Source organism: Ursus maritimus (assembly GCF_017311325.1).
Source record: "Ursus maritimus isolate PB19 chromosome X unlocalized genomic scaffold, ASM1731132v1 scaffold_X1, whole genome shotgun sequence".
NCBI lineage: Eukaryota > Metazoa > Chordata > Mammalia > Carnivora > Ursidae > Ursus > Ursus maritimus.
In genome coordinates, this window is record NW_024423319.1 from 39013654 (window position 1) to 39032593 (window position 18940).

At 41.2% G+C, this 18940-nt stretch overlaps 1 protein-coding gene across 1 annotated transcript in view; it reads left to right on the forward strand.

Moving 5' to 3' along the window:
- Positions 1 to 18940, forward strand: part of GUCY2F (guanylate cyclase 2F, retinal) — a 122278-nt gene that overhangs the window by 83043 nt on the left and 20295 nt on the right. Inside the window, 3 exon segments of the mRNA XM_008709304.2 lie at positions 8341 to 8517; positions 10790 to 10946; positions 16010 to 16159. Of these exon segments, the coding sequence (XP_008707526.1) occupies positions 8341 to 8517; positions 10790 to 10946; positions 16010 to 16159 (484 nt within the window).

Consider the following 18940-nt stretch of genomic DNA (forward strand, 5'->3'; position numbering starts at 1 on the left):
AAAAAAAAAACATTAAAATAAAAAAAAGGAAAAGAAAATCTTAAAAAGAAAGGATAGAGTAAATGAGTCATAAAACAGATACAAGTGTAACTTTATATAAAACATCCAAACAGCTAATCTAATTGGTTATAACATTTTGCACTGCTATCAGAAATGTATGGATGTTCCATTTGTTCTAAATTCTCAGCAGCATCTATCTTTTGATATTTGCCTTTCTGGTGTGTGTGAAATGGTATCTTACTGTGGTTTTAATTTGCATTTTCTTCATGGCTTTCATATGTTTATCATTTATTTGTGTATCTTCTTTTGTGAATTGCCCATTCAAATTTTTGCCATTTACTAAAAAATTGGGGTTTTTTTTGTCTTTTAATTTTTGAATTGTAGACATTCTTCATGTATCCTGGATATAAACCTTTGGTCAGATACATGTTTTATAATATTTTTCCTCAGACTGTGGCTTGTTTATTTTCTTAGTGCTATCTCTTGATGATCAAAATTTTTAATTTTGTGGCAGTTCAATCTATTATTTTATTTTATTTTAATTTCCCAGAAATCCTTGCCTATTCCAAGATTCTAGATGTAGGACCAAGACCCATCTTGAATTAGTTTTTGTGTATGGACTGAGATAATGAGTCCTCAAATATATTTGGTATATCTGCTTTAAAGTTCTTTTCTATTGGTTGCAACACCTATATCATCTCAGGGTTGATTTCTACTGACTGCTTTTATTTTTTTTGAGTATAGCTCTCATTTACCTATTTCTTTGCATATCTAAGGCTTTTTGGTTGATTGCTGAACGTTATGAATGCTACATTTCAGAAATTCTGGGTTCTGTTAGATTGCTCTGAAGAATGATATTTTGTTTTTGCAGGCAATTATCTTGCCTAGACTCAATTTTCAGCTTCTTCCATGTGGTATGTAGTAACTAAAATCTCTGGTCTGTACTTTCAGGTTTAGTTGTTGCCTTTTTATGAGGTCCCTGGGATCTTCCCCATGCATGCAAAGATTAACGTTCAGCCAGGGATTTGGGGAGATTAAAATTTTTTTTTAATTGAAATATAGTTGACCTACAATATTATATTAATTTCAGGTGCACCACATAGCGATTCATAATTACATATTTTATGAGATGCTCACCATGATAAGTGCAGTTTTGAGCAAGTTTCTTATGTATATTTTGGGATTGAACTTGCTTTATAGCATATTACCTTCCAGGAATTCTTCCCTAAATTTCTAGTAGTCTGTTGCCTCCAGACTTTGCCTTCTGATGCCTCAAACCTGCCAGGATGCAGTTTCTGTCTTCAAGTCATGTGCAGTTTGGGGAATACAGTCTCACAAAGCAAAAAAACAAGAAACACAAATTTTACCTATTTTAGTGTGTTTTTCAGGTTTATCTTTACCTCCATTTGTGTGTTTGGTCACTCTCCACTACCTTCATGGTTTAAAAAATATTGGTCCATATTTTATGGGGGTTTTGGTCTATGGATTATTTAGACATGTTCCATTGTCTTCTGTCTCCTTTGTTTCTGCCTCTTCAAACACCTGGTAATTTTTTTTATTATATGGTAGAAATTTTATATAAAGACACTGTAGAGGGTCCAGGTAATATGTTCTACCAATGAAAGTTTTCTCTTTTCATCTGTTAGGTAGGTAGGGTGAAGGAATAAACACATTAATCTAATCAGAGACTGAGCTGAATTGAACCTATGTTGTAGTTTTAATTAGGCTCAGTTCACCTCTAGTTCTGTTATGTTTCCTATGCATATCCCTCCAAAAGCCTGCAGGATTCTGTATTCTCCACTTTGAAAGATTGGTATGTCCAGACTGTGATTCAGAGCCTTTGATCTCTATTCTTCGGCCTCTCCCCTTACCCCATGAAGCTTCCAAGTTTGGCAAATATTTTGAGGAATAGTCCAGACGTGTATTTGTGGCAGGCCTTATTCTTATAGTGAGACTTAGTGTTCTAAATATTGGGAAGACTAAAGGAGATTTCAGCTCACTTTATAGAAGCTTCCTAGTCTTCTCTTAGTTTCCAAACTCAGAATATATACTGGGCCGGGGGGACCAGCTCACATGTAGGTCTCCTGAAGTTTATTAATTGTCATGCCGGTACTCCACAATTGCTGAAATTTTGCTGATTTTCTCTTTTTCCCAGCAAAGTCCTTCTGCTAGGCTGCACCTGGTCTCCAGCTTGTACCAAGAATTAGCAAATGTCCCCAGGGAAGAAAATGGCTGACAACAATCTGCTTATCTCAGAAGGGTTCCTGCCCCTCTTAATTTCAGGTCCTTTTTTATTGCTTATACATATCCTTGTCCTTTAAAATATGATATTTTTGCAATTTATCTGGCTTTTTAATGTTGTGGTATCAGGAATGGTAGTCTGCCATGACTTACTACATCCTACATGGTATAAAAGTGCCTCTAATTGCCATTAATATCAAGAAAAAGCTACTTAAAATGGTCTATTAGATCTTCCATGGTCTGGCTCTGCCCTTCCTCTTCAGCCTTATCTCATACCACAATATTTCCCTTGCCCTCTCTGCATCAGCCACACTGGCTTTTTTTCAGTCCCTGGATTGTGATGTGCTCCTAGCACAGAGCCTTTTCATGTGCTATTCCAATCTCTGGAATACTTTTCTCTCCCTTCTTTGCTTTGTTAATTCTACTTATCTTTTAGCTCCCAGCTCAATTGTCACTTCCCAGGAACCCTCCCTCAACCTCTCTGATTGGTCAAAGCCCTAATTATACATAATTACATTATGTATCTCTCCTTTATAGGACTTGTCAGAGTTGCAAGATTACATTTCTTTTTTTTAAAGATTTTATTTATTTATTTGACAGAGAGAGAGCACAAGCAGGGGGAGCAGCAGGCAGAGGGAGAGAGAGAAGCAGGCTTCCCGCTAAGCAAGGAGTCCGATGCAGGGCTCCATTCCAGGACCCTGAGATCATGACCTGAGCTGAAGGCAAATGCTTAACCAACTGAGCCACCTACCCAGGTGCCCCTCAAGTTTTCAATTCTTCATGTAATCATTTAATTAAGAAGTCAGGGACCGTATAATATTTTGTTCACCATTTGTCTTGCCAGCCCTTACCTCAGGGCCTAACACATAGTAAGGTGCTCAATACATGTTTGTTAAATTAATGAATTGTTACTGGCAGGAAACAGCTTCAGAAATCTTCCACTAGTACCTGGTTAATATGTTCTATATGATCATTGACCTCTCGGTGGTGAAGAGTGAATAGATTGATATAAGGGTAGGAGGTCTTGAACAATAGCTCTTTACAACAAAACAAAACAAAATGAAAAAGAGGAAGAAGACATAGCAGCCATTTAGTCCATGGAAGTAGAAAATCTTATTGCCAAAATAGGTTGCAATGGTTGATATAGAAATGGCAGGCACTGATGTGGAGAATTAAATTTTCACTAAGTGTCCATACCTACCACTAGGATGGTATTGCAGCTGCAGTGCAAGTAGGAATTATTCTGATGTTACAATGTCCCAAAAACATTGTCAAACAGTTAAAGGCATCTGTAAGATCACGTAAGCTAATGTTTGACTCAGGAGCAGTGATTGTATGCTTAAGGGTTTCGTGTCAGATGCAGTACTAACAAACATCTTGGGAGACAGGACAATTTAACTCTTGAACATTTGATGATAACCACTTAGGAGCATATTATTGAAAGGGTGAAGTACATGCCTACCCAGTAAATGTTCAGATGACCATCTTGCTAAAAAAGTGTTCCAAACATTCTCTGCTTCCCGGGGTTGTCCAAAATATCAGTAGAACACGACTGCATGTAGGTATCTACCTGGTTCCTATATGGGCTCTTCTCTATTGGTTGCAGCTGAGGACATAAGACTGCAAAGATCTAAGGAAAACCTGGACCTGAACTTTTTCCATGGTAGGGCTACCAGTGTAAAGTTAGATTCTGTAACAAATAGACCCCCAAATATTTAATGTCTTAAACACAGCAGAAGTTTAATTCTCACCCAAATAACAGTACAAGGTAGGTGTTCTTTGTTGGGCAGGTGACTTCCTTTCAATGTAGGGATTTAGTGATCCAGAATATAACCATTTTATAGCTCTCCCATTTCCTAGGACACTGTCATCATCTGCATTCATCTATACAAGTGAAAAATAACATGAAAGGCATATATTTATTTCTTAAAAGCCTTACCCTAGAAATGGAATGTATTACTTCCTCTTACATTTCAGTTTAAAATTCAGTCATATGGCTACACTTAGCTCCAAGGGAGGCTGTAAAATGTGGGCTAGTTGTTTTCCCAATAAGAAGGGAAATAGATTTGTGTTGAATAGCTAACAGACATAACCATTTTATATTCTGTATTCCAAAAGAGGCTTAGAACCCAATAGTTTTGGCTGCTTGTTTCGTAAGAGATGGCACAATAAAACCTTAATAGTAAGTGCCCACTTTGCTATGTGTGGGCTGAATTTCCATGTTCGCCTTAGCTGGTTTAAGCTGCATTGGACTAAGTGACTTGTAATGGGTGCCAGGCTTTTATGCTTAAAAGGTCAATAGCTGCCATTCACACCAGGGATAATTCAACCTCAACTTGGATCACCCTGTTGGAGAAGTAGGTTCATATTCTACGCCGGTGTATTCCATCTCAATAAATGTCCCACCATACTCTCAATGTTCAAAACAGAATAATTTGTGATTTAATCCTTTCCCTTATTTCTCACATGAAATACATATATATATATATTATATATATAAAATTTGCCTATATACTTGTCTACATATATCTTTGTATATCTGTGTAAACATATTTATAGGTTAAGTTTCTATAATTAATAATTTAGTACTGGTCAAATTCATCAGGTAGTTTCTGTTTTCATCTTCAACTGACTTATCTGGTATTTATAACATTTTCCTGAAATTCTTTCTGGCATTTACCTCAATTTCCTGAAACTCTTCCTGTGGTATTCATAATATTGTTGTAAATAGTCTTTTTTCCACTTACCTGGCCTCGTTTCTAAGTCTATGCAGGATGTCCTTCCTTTTCCATTTTTTAATGTTGATATTTCCCTCTTTTCTTTTTATTCTGTATGCTTTCCTTGGGCTATCTCATCCATTCTCATTAATGTCATGTACCGTGCTTTGCATACTTACAGTTCCCAAGTTTGTTTATCCAGATCATACTTCTTTCCTGAGCCCCAAACCCTAAATACCCAACTGTATTTGGAATAGTTCCACCTTCATGTCCCACAGGCACCTCATTCTTAATATGTCCCAAACTGAATTAATCAGCCTTCCCCACCACCAGAATCTTGTTTTCCCATCTGTCTTGGGTCAGATTCTCTAAAAACTGAACCTGAGATGGAGTTTCTTATTCAAATTACTCATTGAGAGAATGCTCCAAGAGAGAGGGAGTGAGGGAAGCAGGATAGGGCCTAAGTAAAAGCTCAACAAGTATGTGATCTCTCCTGGAGACTAGCTTCATTATGATCTCGTGGGAGAAATGCTGGAGTGCAAGTTATACCATGAGTCCCACCTTGAGGCTAGGGAGTTGGACTTTTGCACCAACCCCAGGCAGTCAGTCATTGGCTAAGTTCTGTGGGTGGGACCTAACAGTTAAGGTAAGTTGGCTTCCATTTGGTTTGGGCTCTAGGACAATTTCCCCAAGAATGGAACAGCTGTGAGTTATCAGCCAACATTCACAGCAGCTGGGGAATGCACAGTAAAGGTAATATGGATGGGACACCAACATATCCATGACTACATCATTCCTAATTCCTTTTATCGATGTGTGGCACTGCTAATCTACCCAGGAATACCGGTAGAAATCTTGAAGTGATCACGGAGCCCTTTTCCCTCTCATTCCCTATTAAATAGTAAGAATAATAGATAGCAGTTATTGAGTGTACATGATATAAATTTCAAATACCATAGCAAGGTTCGCAAAGACCCTTGGGATGTGCTTCCTGTCTGTCTCTCCAGCCTTGTGTCTCATCTTCTTTTCCTGCACTCTGTTCTGGCCACCCTAAACCTGTTGCAATTTCCTTAACATAACATGCTCTTCCTCTCAGCAACTCCTGCCCTGTCACCTTCACCTGGTTGCCTCTTACTTGTCCTTCATGACAGCACATTACCTCTTCAGGGAAGCCTTCTCTAATCCTTCAGGCTGAATAAATATCTGAGCTCCCCCAGCATGCCGTTATCCCTTCCCTAAGAATACATTTCACAGTAAAATACAGCTGTTAGCCTACTTGTTTATCACCCCCCTTTGAATAAGAGCTCTTTTAGGACAGTGATTTCATTTTGTTTAACTCAGCATCTCTGGCATGCAGTCCAGTTCCTTGCACATTGTCGGCACACACTAAATGCTTCTTGCATTAGTGAAAAAAATAATGATGCAAAGGGAAAATGTAGTCAAAATGCCAGATGTTTCTTCTGAAACAAATTTGGCCTGATTTTTATGTAGGCTATTTATTTTAATAGATAAACATTCACAAGTAGACAATCTATTCCACCTTTCATTGTATTAAACTTCTTTAGTCCTCTTGGCTCACTGAGCTCTATTCTAGAGTCCTCAAAGAATCGGGAAGAAGGCCACAGTCTGAGCATTCACTTATTATGCCAAGAGAGATCTCTCTTTAAAATCTCCCTCTTTGGGGCACCTGGGTGGCACAGCGGTTAAGCGTCTGCCTTCGGCTCAGGGCGTGATCCCGGCGTTATGGGATCGAGCCCCACATCAGGCTCCTCCGCTATGAGCCTGCTTCTTCCTCTCCCACTCCCCCTGCTTGTGTTCCATCTCTCGCTGGCTGTCTCTATCTCTGTCGAATAAATAAATAAAATCTTTAAAAAAAAAATAAAATAAAATAAAATCTCCCTCTTTGACCATTGCATTAATTTTTTATCACTGCCTATGATAATTGTGATTTATAGTAAAAAATACGTATTTGGTCTTCATCCGTGTTTCTAGCACAGAGCTCCTAAAACCCTTGGAATTTCCTAAGTGAGGAGAGTGGCAAAGGTGTCTTTTGTTATGTTAATGAGACTTTTGGCCCATACCTAAAGATGGCTGCTGATTGCCTGAGAACCAACCACTTGATGAGAAGGTTGGAGATTTCAGCCCCCGCCCCACTACTGGGGAGGGGAGAGGGGCCGAAGGTTGAATCAATCATGGATGACCACTGATTTAATCAATCATGTCTATGTAATGAAGCCTTCATAAAAACTTTGAGGGACAGAGTTTGGATAATTTCCAGGTTGGTGAACATGTAGAGATTTGGGCAGAGTGGCATGCATTTAGAGAGGGCGTGGAAGCTCCACACCTTTCCTCCATACCTTGTCCTATGCATCTCTTCCATCTGGCTGTTCCTGAGTTATATCCTTTTATAATAAACTGGTAATCTCGTAAGTAAAATGTTTCTACAAGTATTGTGAGCCACTCTAGCAAATTAATTGAACCCAAGGTGAGGGTCATTAGAACCTCCAATCTATAGCTGGTTCATAAAAGCCCAGGTGACTTGGACATGTGACTGGTGTCTGAAGTACTGGGGGGCGCAATCTTGTAGGACTGAGCCCTTAACCTGTGGAATCTGATGCTGTCTCCAGGTAGATAGTGTCAGAATTAAGTTGAATTGAAGGCACCCAGCTGGTGTTGGAAAATTGCTTGGTTGTGTGGGGGAATCCCTTCCCCCAACAGACACAGTGGAATTGGTGAGTAGAACCGTTATTGCCATACCAAAATAGCACAAACATAGTGGCTTAAAACAACACCTATTTATTATCTCACTGTTCTGTAAATCAGAAGTCTAAGTGGGATCAGCTGGGTGCTCCACTTAGTATCAACGTAAGGATGAAGTCAAGGTGTTAGTCACTCTGGGATCTTATTTGGAGTCTCTGGGGGAAAATCACTTCTAGGTTCAGTCAGGGTGTCAGCAGAATTTAGTTCTGTACAGCTGTAGGACTGAAGTACCCATTTCCTTGCTGGCTGTTAGCTGAGAGATTTTCCCAGCTTCTGGAGGCTGACCACAGTCCTTGGCTTGTAGCCTCCTTCCTCCATCTTCAAAGCCAACAAAGGAGTGTTGAGTCCTCACACTTTGAATCTCTCCGACTTCCTCTCCTCCCTCCTCTTCTGATTTGAAGGGCTCATATAATCAGATTAGGCCTACCTGAATAATCTCCCTTTTGCCATGTAACATAACAATCACAGGACTAACGTTAGGGATTGGAAATCATGGGGGACAAAATTCAGCTTTTCATGGCAAGCAGTCATAGGAAGGATGAAGAGAAGGGTATGTGCCCTAAACTCTGGTCCCCAATTGTGACACAACAGTTGTAACTTTCCTCTCTCCCTCTGTTTCCAGATGAAGGACCTGCGTCATGAGAATATTAACCCCTTATTGGGCTTCTTCTATGATTCAGGGATGTTTGCCATTGTGACAGAATTCTGTTCCAGAAGGAGCCTAGAAGACATATTGACAAATCAGGATGTGAAACTTGACTGGATGTTTAAATCATCACTTCTGCTGGATCTCATCAAGGTTAATGGAAAGACTGAGGAAATCTTAGATTTTCCCTATAGATTAGAATTCAAATGTTTTGGAATGTTTTATTTTCCTTGGATCATTGTGATGATCTCATTCTTCCACTTTCCTTCCCAGGGTCTGCCCCTACCCCTTCTCATAGTCCCTTTGTCCACATCTGTTATAAGGTACTGATACAGAAGGGACTTGCCCCACCTATACTACTTGTCCCACCCCTTTCCCCCAATTTGAGGGCCAGATTTGTCCTTACTTTCTGTTGCCATTGAGCACTCTTCACCTTAAGCAACCTTTTCTTCCATCCCATTTCTCTGCTATCTGGATGTGGAAAGTATTCATTCCCAGGGCTTCTGGTGTTACTTAGGCTCATCTGCTGGTTTCCACCTTCTAAAAGTTGGTTCAGTCTAGAACTAGGTGATAGGTCTTTGCACACCATAGGTGTAGATATGGAACTCAGCATGACCAGAAAGCCAAAAGACCATACGGTCTATCAGGCAGCATTTCCATTCTCCGAGGCAAGGACTATTGGGAGTCAAGAGGGTTCATGGATGGGCTTTAGTGGAGTCCATGAACTCCTGGGAATAATATGCAATTTGTGTCTATGTGCATTTTTATGGGCCTGAACTGGTTAATCAATGATTTGTTGAGCTTCTTGCATATTGACCACACAGTCTTGACCTTTATACTGTGGCCTAACCCTTTTCAAGGTAGCTTTATAGACATTATCTCATGCCAATTCTTCATAAAATAAGTATGATTAGCCTCCTTTTACAGAGGCTTAGAGAAGCTAAATGAGGTACACTTTGTTATATAATGTCTGCCATACATAGTAAGTGCTCAATAAATATTTATCAGCCAACTATTAAGTGGCAGAGCTGATAATAGAATCCAAATCTCCTGATTTCAATTCTAGTACTCTTTCCACTCATCCTATAAGCAAGGTCCCATGAGTTAAGGGAGAAGCTTCTAAATGACGGTCCTCTCAGGCCCATGATGAATGATACTGAAGCATTAGACACCCCCCGGGGGAAATCTCACCCACTGCAGAGTGGGCTTGGAAGTCCTGGAGACTGCAGACTTTCTGAGGGCACAAGATATAAAGCATACAAATACAAAGGGGTGTCAGGCCGCAAAATAGAGCCAGATACTTAAAAGGGCTCAGCATAAACAGTTCCGAGATGATTGCACTAGAACATGAATTGTATTTACATGTGAATGAGTAAACCCATTTGATAGAGTCCTCATAGATCACATTTGAATGTCATATAAAGTTGCCAAGCAAGCTGCAGAGATCAGTGGTATTCCGCTTTCTTCTTTTTAATTGCCTATTTTAATTACAAAAATAATGTATTAAATTAAATTTAAAAATCAAATGATATAAATATATACAGGAAAAATATTGACATTTACTCAACCTTCTTTCATATCCTCCCCCAGAGTTAATCACTGCTGACAATTTGGTGATTAACCTTGCAATTCATTTCATGTGTACTTACATACATTATAGATTTTGTTTTTAAAAATACATACCGTTACATCGTTTTGTACATTTCTATTTTTCACTTACTTTATGGCTTAGGTATGATTCCCTGTTAGTACATACAGATCTATTTTATTATTTTTAACTGCTGCAGAATATTCCATAGCTTGGATGCACCACAATTTGGACAGTCCCTTCTTTTTTTTTGGACAGTCCCTCCCTTCTTGACAAATATTTATTGTATTTTTAACTATATAACATTATAAAGCAGAGCTGCATTGAGCATTCTTGTGTATATCTCCTTGTGCAGATGTACAAGCATTTCTTTAGAGGAGAAGCAGACTCCCTAGGTCACAGGGTATGCATGCTTTCAATTTTGATATCCACTGCCAAATTGCCCAGCAAAAAGGATGTACCAATTTCCATTCCTGCCAACAGTGGGTGAAAGTTAGGCTAGATCTTTTTGGGAGAAAATCAGAATCTTCCAATTCTTGGAAATTATATATGTATGGATCCATCCTATGTTTGAAATGTTAATAAATCTCCCAATAGCATAGAATTCTCTCTATACACACAAGATACGATTCTTCATCAAAAGCATAAATTTTAGAGCTGGAAGGGACCTGGAAATAATTCTTGTTGTCAACGTTTTGCTTTGCTTGCATATAAGAAAAAAAGCGGCTGAATTCTGGACCGCAGTAGCTCATGCCATTAACAAGCTCAGAAATTGGCTCTAAAAGCACAAAATAGTTAAATACGTTACTAAATAAATCCTGTTTGTATCATCTGCAGGGCATGAAGTACTTACATCACAGAGAGTTTGCTCATGGGAGGTTAAAATCTCGGAACTGTGTTGTAGATGGGCGTTTTGTACTAAAAGTGACAGATTACGGCTTTAATGACATCTTGGAAACGCTAAGACTCTCCCAAGAGGAACCTTCTGCGGAAGGTAAGCAATGTATTATACCCTTCTGATGCACACAAGGTAACTCCAAAATTCAAACTCCAAAATATGCACTGAATTAAAGCCTCAGGCTGATTCAACTCCCCACTTTTGTTGAAAATTCAGCCTCATTTCCAAGCCAAAGGAGTTGAATGAAGTCTGCAGGCTGTAATCTCAGCACAGCCTAGCCTTCAGAACAAAGCCAGTGCAATAATGTTGAGTTCCTGCTGCGGCAGGATTAGGCTGTATTGTTTGGAGACCCTAGGAGTCTCTGGAGGAACTTGCTGAGCGATAGGCACACAGTAGGTGCTCAATAAATACTTGTCAAATTGAATGGAAGGTAATTTGGTAGCTGGACCCCCACAAAGCGCATTCTGGAATGGGGTGTCACTAGAGCTTACCCTCACTATCTCTGTCAGAGAGAAAGAAGCAAGGAGGGGCTCCCCACAAGTAAATACTCTACGGGTTGAGTGGGATGGCTTCAGACAGAACTGTGTGGCCTTCTTAGTAAATAAGTAGGCAGGCCTATAATGCACATTTGGTGTTTTTGTCTTCTATTTAGTGCCCTAGTGGCAGCACAAAACAATGCCTGTAGGGGTCATAACAGATCAAAGAAATGGGAGAAATCTGAGATGGGGAAATGCAAGTGGGTGAGTGAGAAATAGGAGGGAATGAGCTGAAGGAAGAGAGGAAGGAAGAAAGAGAAAGAGTAAGAAGGAGACAGAATGAATAGAGCTAAATACATAGAGGAAATTTGGGCATTAAAAATTTTAACCAGCATTGCAAGGGTGAAGAAGAGAGAGTGACACAAAAACACAGAGAAACAGACAACCCAAAAAAGACAGACAGGTACAGATAAAAATTACAACGTATATTTTTAAAAGAATCTTTGGCAGTGTAAGTTTTAAAACTGCTGATGTAAGAAACAAAGACTGAAAGACACAGAGAGACACATGCATAGACGCAGACAAGACAGCCTAGCCATCAGTGGCAGCATCTTCGTGCTTTATAAAACCTGCAGAATATTGAACGTCCAACTCTCTCATTTTACAGATGAGATAAGAGAGGCTCAAGACTTGCCCAAGTCCTACAGCTACTTAGCAGTAGTTCTAGGAATTCAATTCAGGTCTTTTGAAGACTGGCCTCTACCTGCAGCTAAATTACAACTTATAATAACATTTTGTTTCTCTGCCCATCCAAGCTTTGGAGGATTTGAAGCTCCTGGTAATCACAACAAAAACCATGTGATAGTCTCTCTTTCTCTCTCTCCCTGTCCCTTTTCCTGTCCCTCTCCCTCTCTCTCTTTCTGTGGACCTGTTCTTGTTGCTAACTTAGTCTTATGGTTATTGTTTGGCTAATTCCAATTTGAAAGCTTGGAGTAGTTGCCTGGTATTAATGCTAGGATGTTGGGGACAGCAGCTTCAGATCAGCCAGTACTTAGCTTCCTGTCAAGATGAGTCATCTATAAAAGATAAAACACAATGCCCAGCTTCCCAGAGTTCCACTTAATTCACAGGATAGCAACTTGCAAACTTAAGAAACTCTGGTCTTAGAGTGCAGCGCGGAAAGGATGGGGTGTGCGTGCGTGTGTGTGTGTGTACCCTGTCTGTCTCTTGCTCTGTCTCTCCTTCTTACTGTTTCATTTTACTCTCCGAATTGCGATGGCAGTTTGGATGCTCAATCCATTTTTCACACACTGCAGCTGGAGCCAGTTTTCTCAACTGCAAATCTGATCATTTTAGACCTGCGCCCAAATTCACTGAATGGCTTCCCATTGCTCTTAGGATAAAGTTCAAATTCCTTTACATGGCTTGTGAGCCCTGTGTAGTTTGGGCCTTGGGGACCTCTCGTGCTTAATCACTTCCCCTCCATCTCTGGGCTCTAGCAGTGCTGAACTCCTTCCAGTTGTTTATTTACCCCAGGCTCTCTCTTACCCCCAGACCTTCACGCATGCTGTGCCCATTCCTTGGGACACTCTTCCTCTCCCACTCTGTTATAAACTCCTCTGAGTTTGGCTAGATTCTACTCCTTCTTCAGGGCTCAACTTAAATACCACTGATTCAACAAGAGACTTTCCATGACACTTGCCTCCCTCAGTGTCTTTCCCAGTACCTGGCAGAATAAATGTTTGGTGAATTGGTGAACTGATGAAATAAAATGAAATAAAGAAACTTGCTGCTTCCTCCTTAGATGAGAGGGCTAATAGAGCCTTATAATTAGGAGGCTCTTGCAAATCATCTGGCTCAACTTCCACTTTACAGATGGGGAAGCTGAAGTTCAGTAAGGTGAGTGACTTAGTGACCAAGCTAAGATTTTGAACCTCTGTCTCTTGACTTTCAGATCTCCGTTCTTTTGCACTTCACCACACTGGCTCTCCACATTTGATTTTTATCACCACAGCAAGGCTTAGAGTTAGTACTGGCATCAGCAGATGCAAAGCAAGCCAAAGTAATTTTTCTAGTTTTCCTGAGAGTTCAAGTCTAATGGTAGGTAGTGGCTCTTACTTGGCTCTAGAGTGGGAATGCGGAAATGGGCGTGGGTTGTAAGTGTATTCATTACTGTCCGCTTTCAATTACGTAAGTATGGCGCAGATAAAGCCTCATTTTAGCCATTAACAACATACATGTAAGTGCTCTTTGAAAATACTGTTTGGTAATGATTGTATTTAATCACCCAGCTTTTTACCGGAGAGTTTTGTCCTTTTTTCCCTTCTTGTGCTTTTAAATGTGTAGGAGAGAGGCTAGCAGAAGAAACAGCTGCATTTTTCTTGCTCCGAGATAACCCTCCTGCCCTCCCCTCCAAACCATATCAGAAATGTATTCCTGAAATCCTACATTCAGAAATGCATTCCTTTGACCAAAGTAACAGTCAATCTCTTTGGGTCTTCTTTGCAAATATAAGTCCTCCTAGGCAAGAACACATAAAGGAAAAACCACTATAGTGAGTGTATCAGAGACTTTCATGGGGGCGGGAGGTGGTGTGTGACAAAGGCTGGGGACAGCTGGAAGACAAAGAGAGAAGATGAGTACATGATTGGGGGTGAGGCTAGAATTCACTGTTCCACCATTTTGATCAGGATTGGCTCAAAATAGGAATTTCCAGGGTGAGTTTCTCTTTCCTGGGTTTCACTAACACACCAAATTAATCGCTGACCTTTCCATCCTCCTTCCTGCTTCACAGGAACTTGTCCCCTGGGCTCCCTTCTCAATACCCCAAAGTTAACAAGATGAAAAGTTAGCCAGCACCCCATCCCCACCCCACCCTCAGCAGACACCCTTGTCCAGCCTTCCTTTCTGGACTTCAACCCTTTGTTTACTCCAAACCTTTCCCCTCCAAGGAGCACGTTGAGTCCATCCCCAGCCCTGTCACTACCTTCTCCATTATAGCCTTCCTGTGTATCTTGTTTCCTGTCCTGCTGCTGCCGCCCCCACCCCCATTCAGGCCCCTTTCACCTTGCCTCCGGCTCTTACTGTAATAACTTCCTAGCTGGTCTCCCTGACTCCAGTCTCTCTCCTTCAATCCAGTTTGTGCAGGTTACCAGATTAATCTTCCAAACACAGCTTTCATCAAATCCCTCTCCAGCTCCCGCACCCCTACTGCCTTTTGTATTCACTCCAAATGCCTTCATTTGGCTCTCAGGGCCTCTCACCTTCTGCCCTCATTCTTCTAGCCACCCTCCCTCCCCCACTTCATCAACCCCATTTCTCATTTCTCATTATTCCTTAACAGAGCCCTTCTCTTCAGCCAAGCTAATCTGCTTACCACCACCCCCATCTGCAATTTGCTCCTTTCTACTTCTTGTTCTTTTGCACGTACTGTTCTTTCTCCCTGCAAAGCCCTTACCCTCTCAGCTCTAGGAAACTGCATCCTTGACCTTTTTAACAAGTGCCTTTAAGATCTAACTTTTCCAGGAAGCCTTCCTGGATTAATTTGATCACCTCAGTTCTCTCTCTCTCTCTCTCTCTCTCTCCCCTCTCTCTCTCTTTTTTTTTGTTTGGGCCTCATGGGATTGTCAATATTCAACTATTTATAACACACAGAAATGGCAATTTCATATGATTCTGTGTAAAATGCTCCCTCCAACTTTTGACTACTCCATTTCTATTACTAATGTGTATTTTATTTATTTATTTATTTATTTATTTATTTATTTATTTATGACAGAGATGGGGGGCACATGAGTGGGGAGAATGGTAGAGGAAGAGGGAGAGAATCTCAAGCAGACTCCATGCTGAGCAAGGAGTCTGATGGGGGTGGGTGGTGGGGGGCTTGATCTCATGACCCCAAGATCACAACCTGGGCTGAAACCAAGAGTCAGGCACTCAACTGACTGCACCACCTAGGTGCCCCAATGTGTATTTCTTTATATATTTCTTAAGTGGCTCTGCCATGTATTGCAGTTAGAGGGTTCACATGTCTGTGTTGCCATTGCTCTGTGAACTCTACAAGAGCAGAGGCAAGGTCTAATTCATCTCCGGTGCCATCCCTGCACCTAGTGTAATGCCCACTACATAGTAGACCCTCAATAAATATTTGTAGAACCAACCTGAAGGAATTGTTGCATCTTTTTGCTCTGTGAGGGATAGAGGAGGCCTGGAGATCCTCTAATCCTCTTAGAGAAGACCTGGAGAAAGCAACTTGTGAATCCCTGAGCCCCAGCACAATCAAATTACCAGACACATATAGATCTCAGCAAATAGCAAATCCATGGCAACCAGAGTGGCTGTGCACTTGCCTTTCCCTGGAAGCCTGCCAATTGCTACTTGCAGGCTCAAGAGAGCAAGAAAGCAAGTGCCAGATAGTTTTCCTACTTTGAGCTTCTCTGCCCTGCCCCACACCTCCACTGTGTGTGCCTGCATGGTCCTGGAGTGAGGAGAGTAGTGTGCTTTCTCTGTGCGCAATTTCTTAGATTCATAGATTTGGACCCCCGGGCGGGGGCACTAGCTTGCCAGTCTGTCTAATAAAAATATAAAGCAGTCAATGAAACAGCACCCTTGGAACCCTTGAGGGCATTGCAAATGCTGTCAGTTAATCCTCCCTGCATTCATTACACAATGCTTTCTTTTCAGAGTTGCTATGGATGGCCCCTGAACTGTTGAGAACCCCAAAGGGCAGCAGGTTAGGTTCTTTTGCAGGAGATGTCTATAGCTTTGCCATCATCATGCAAGAAGTGATGGTCCGGGGCACCCCATTCTGCATGATAGATCTGCCTGCCAAAGGTAAGCAGAAGGTGAGAAAAGGCCACCAGGGGTCCACCATGACCCAGATCATCAGCCTAACCCAGGCTGTTGTAATTTGCCAGAAGAGTGAACACAGTTATGTGTTTGTGCTAACTGCCTGCTAGCCTGCAAATAGCCCGTGTTATGTGAAGGTGGGACTTAGAGCCAAACAGATTTAGGCATTTGGAAGAAGTTTCCCAACCCAAGAAGCTGGCCCTTTCCAAATTGTGACATAAACCAAAGACCTACAGGACCTATGTTGGATTTTTTTTTAGCAGCCTCCTCTACTTTGAGACACTCCCTGCCAGGTATTTCTTTGCCCCTCATGATGCTCCTGGATGGCAAAGTCCTTCCATACTTTCCCTGTGACATGCTGTTATCCTTATCTTTCAACAGAATGATTGCCTATCAGGCACAATCCATCAAGGAATGGTAAAACCAGTGGGCAAATGTATGAGGAGAAGCAGGATATTTGCATATTCTAAGAGTACGAACCCACTAGATACTTAGTAATTACAAGTGGAAAAATAATAAGTTTACTAGCAGAGGATGATGATCTTGCAGACACCACCTTAACCAAGTGATCAAGGTATATTGATATCATGTACTCCCTGACATGATGCACTGAGAAGGGCACAATGGCACCTTTGTGGAATTTTTGCAAAAAACGCATAACAGTCTGCCAAGGAGAAAACATCAGACACACCCCAAATGAGAGACATTTTGTAAAATAATTGGCCAATACTCATCAAAAGTATCAAAGTCATGAAAGACAGGGACAGAACGAGGAACCATCACAGATTGAAGGAGACAGAGACATGATAACTAAATGCAATATGGGATCTTGAATTGGATTGTGGGACAGAAAAGTGATATTAGGAATAAAATTGATGAAATTCAAATAAAGACTAGAACAGTAGTAATAGTAATGTATCCATATTAATTTCCTTTGTATTATGGTTATATAAGTTATTAACATTAGAGGAAGCTGAGTGAAGAGTATACAGGCAACTATTATACTAGTTTTATAACTTTTCCGGAAGTCTAAATTTATTTCAAAATAAAAAATGCAAACAACACAAAACAAAGAAACCCAAAATACTTATCTATCTTTTGCCCCACTCAGAGTCCCATATCACTCCTCTACTCAAAACTCCCTAACTGTTCCCCATCACTTGTCAAATGAAGTCCAGATTCCTCACATGACATACAAGGCTCTTTGCAATCTGGCCCCCAGCCACCTCTCTAAGCTTATCTCCTGTCACTCCCTACACTCCAGCTAAACCGCATGACTGAAAGTACCACAGTCTCTCTTACCTCTGTGCCTTCAAGAGAGCTGTTCATAGTCCCTGGAATGCCCTCACCTTTTCCCCACTTTGCCTCATCCAATTTTTGTCACTTCTCTGGGAAGCCTTCTCTGACCTCTTCAGTGTGGGCCAGATGGCCCCTCTGTCCTTACCTGTGTGGAATATCTGCTAGAATGCTTATATTGTTGGTCCTTATTTAGCTCCTCCATTGGACTATAAGCTCCTTGAGGGCATGAATTATGCTGGGCCTAAGTGGAGAGGTAACCCATTCAACTCAATGGTGTTCTGGTAAAAGGATAAGTACTCCCTTTACCAGAGAGTGGATGAGGGCAGTCACACTCCAAGGGATTAGTTCACATGGAATCTATTCCACCGAGAGCAGGGCACTGGAATGTATAGGCCAACCTGGGTTAAAGGAGCAGAGGTGTGACGTAACAAGGAGCTGACAAGTCAGAGGCAACAACCTCTCCTTCTTTCATGGAGGCAAGGGGACACTAATTATTGTATGAAGCAGCACTGTTGGAGTGTTACAGCCAGTGTAGGCGTGGGAAGGGCACACTGGTGGGGCAAGCAAGGTTTGGCGCCTGCTGGAGTTGGGGCTGTGGGGAGGGGGATGGGGATAAGAAATGAGCTGAAGAGATAGGGCTTAGATTTTACCCTGTGTGTTATGAGAAGTCATGAAAAGGTTTTAAGCAAGAAAGTGACATGGCCAAATTCATGTTTTAAGAATGTTTTGCAGAAGGCTAGGCTGGAAGCAGAGAGAACAGTTTGAGGTCCAGTGTGGGTTGCTGAGGACATTGAAGGCTAACTATTTTCTCCCACTTCCAGGGGTTTTTCACTCTTTGTCAGTCTGCCTGATCTGGACTTCTCAGTCACTAATGGCTTTTGGGACTGAATAGGGAGTTTTGGAACTCCCATTTGAAGTCTGAGGCATTTGGAAGTGGGACAATGTAGTAGATTGAGACTGCCTGGGGTCAAATTCAAATTCTGTCACTTGCTAGCCATGTGACTTTGAGCAATTTACTTTCTCTCTGTTCCTCATTTTCACCTTCTGTAAAATAAAAATAAGGGTTTCTACCTCATCTGTTTGTAGTGAGAATCTAATGAAAGAATGCATTCAAAGTTGTTAGCCCATAGTCTGATGCATAGTAAATGTTCCACTGAAAGTGGAGTTCAAGGACAAGCAGTTAGGAGGATCTGGATAAGGTCTTGAACTATTTATTGTAGTTCTTAATCCTCTTTCCTAGGGGCCAGGCAGGGCTCACAGCATGGCTCTGGACTGGGCCTGGGCCTTCAGGGAGGGCTAAGTGGGTCTACTGTGGGGATTGGGAAGTTTAGATGATTTGGCGGTTGGTGAAGGGAGCCAGATCATTGAAGGTGTAGTGTTAGAATTGACATCAGATAGTTCACATTTAAAACCTCAAACCTAAATGCAGGATAAAGCTGTCCCTAAATGATACTACTAGCCCAATTG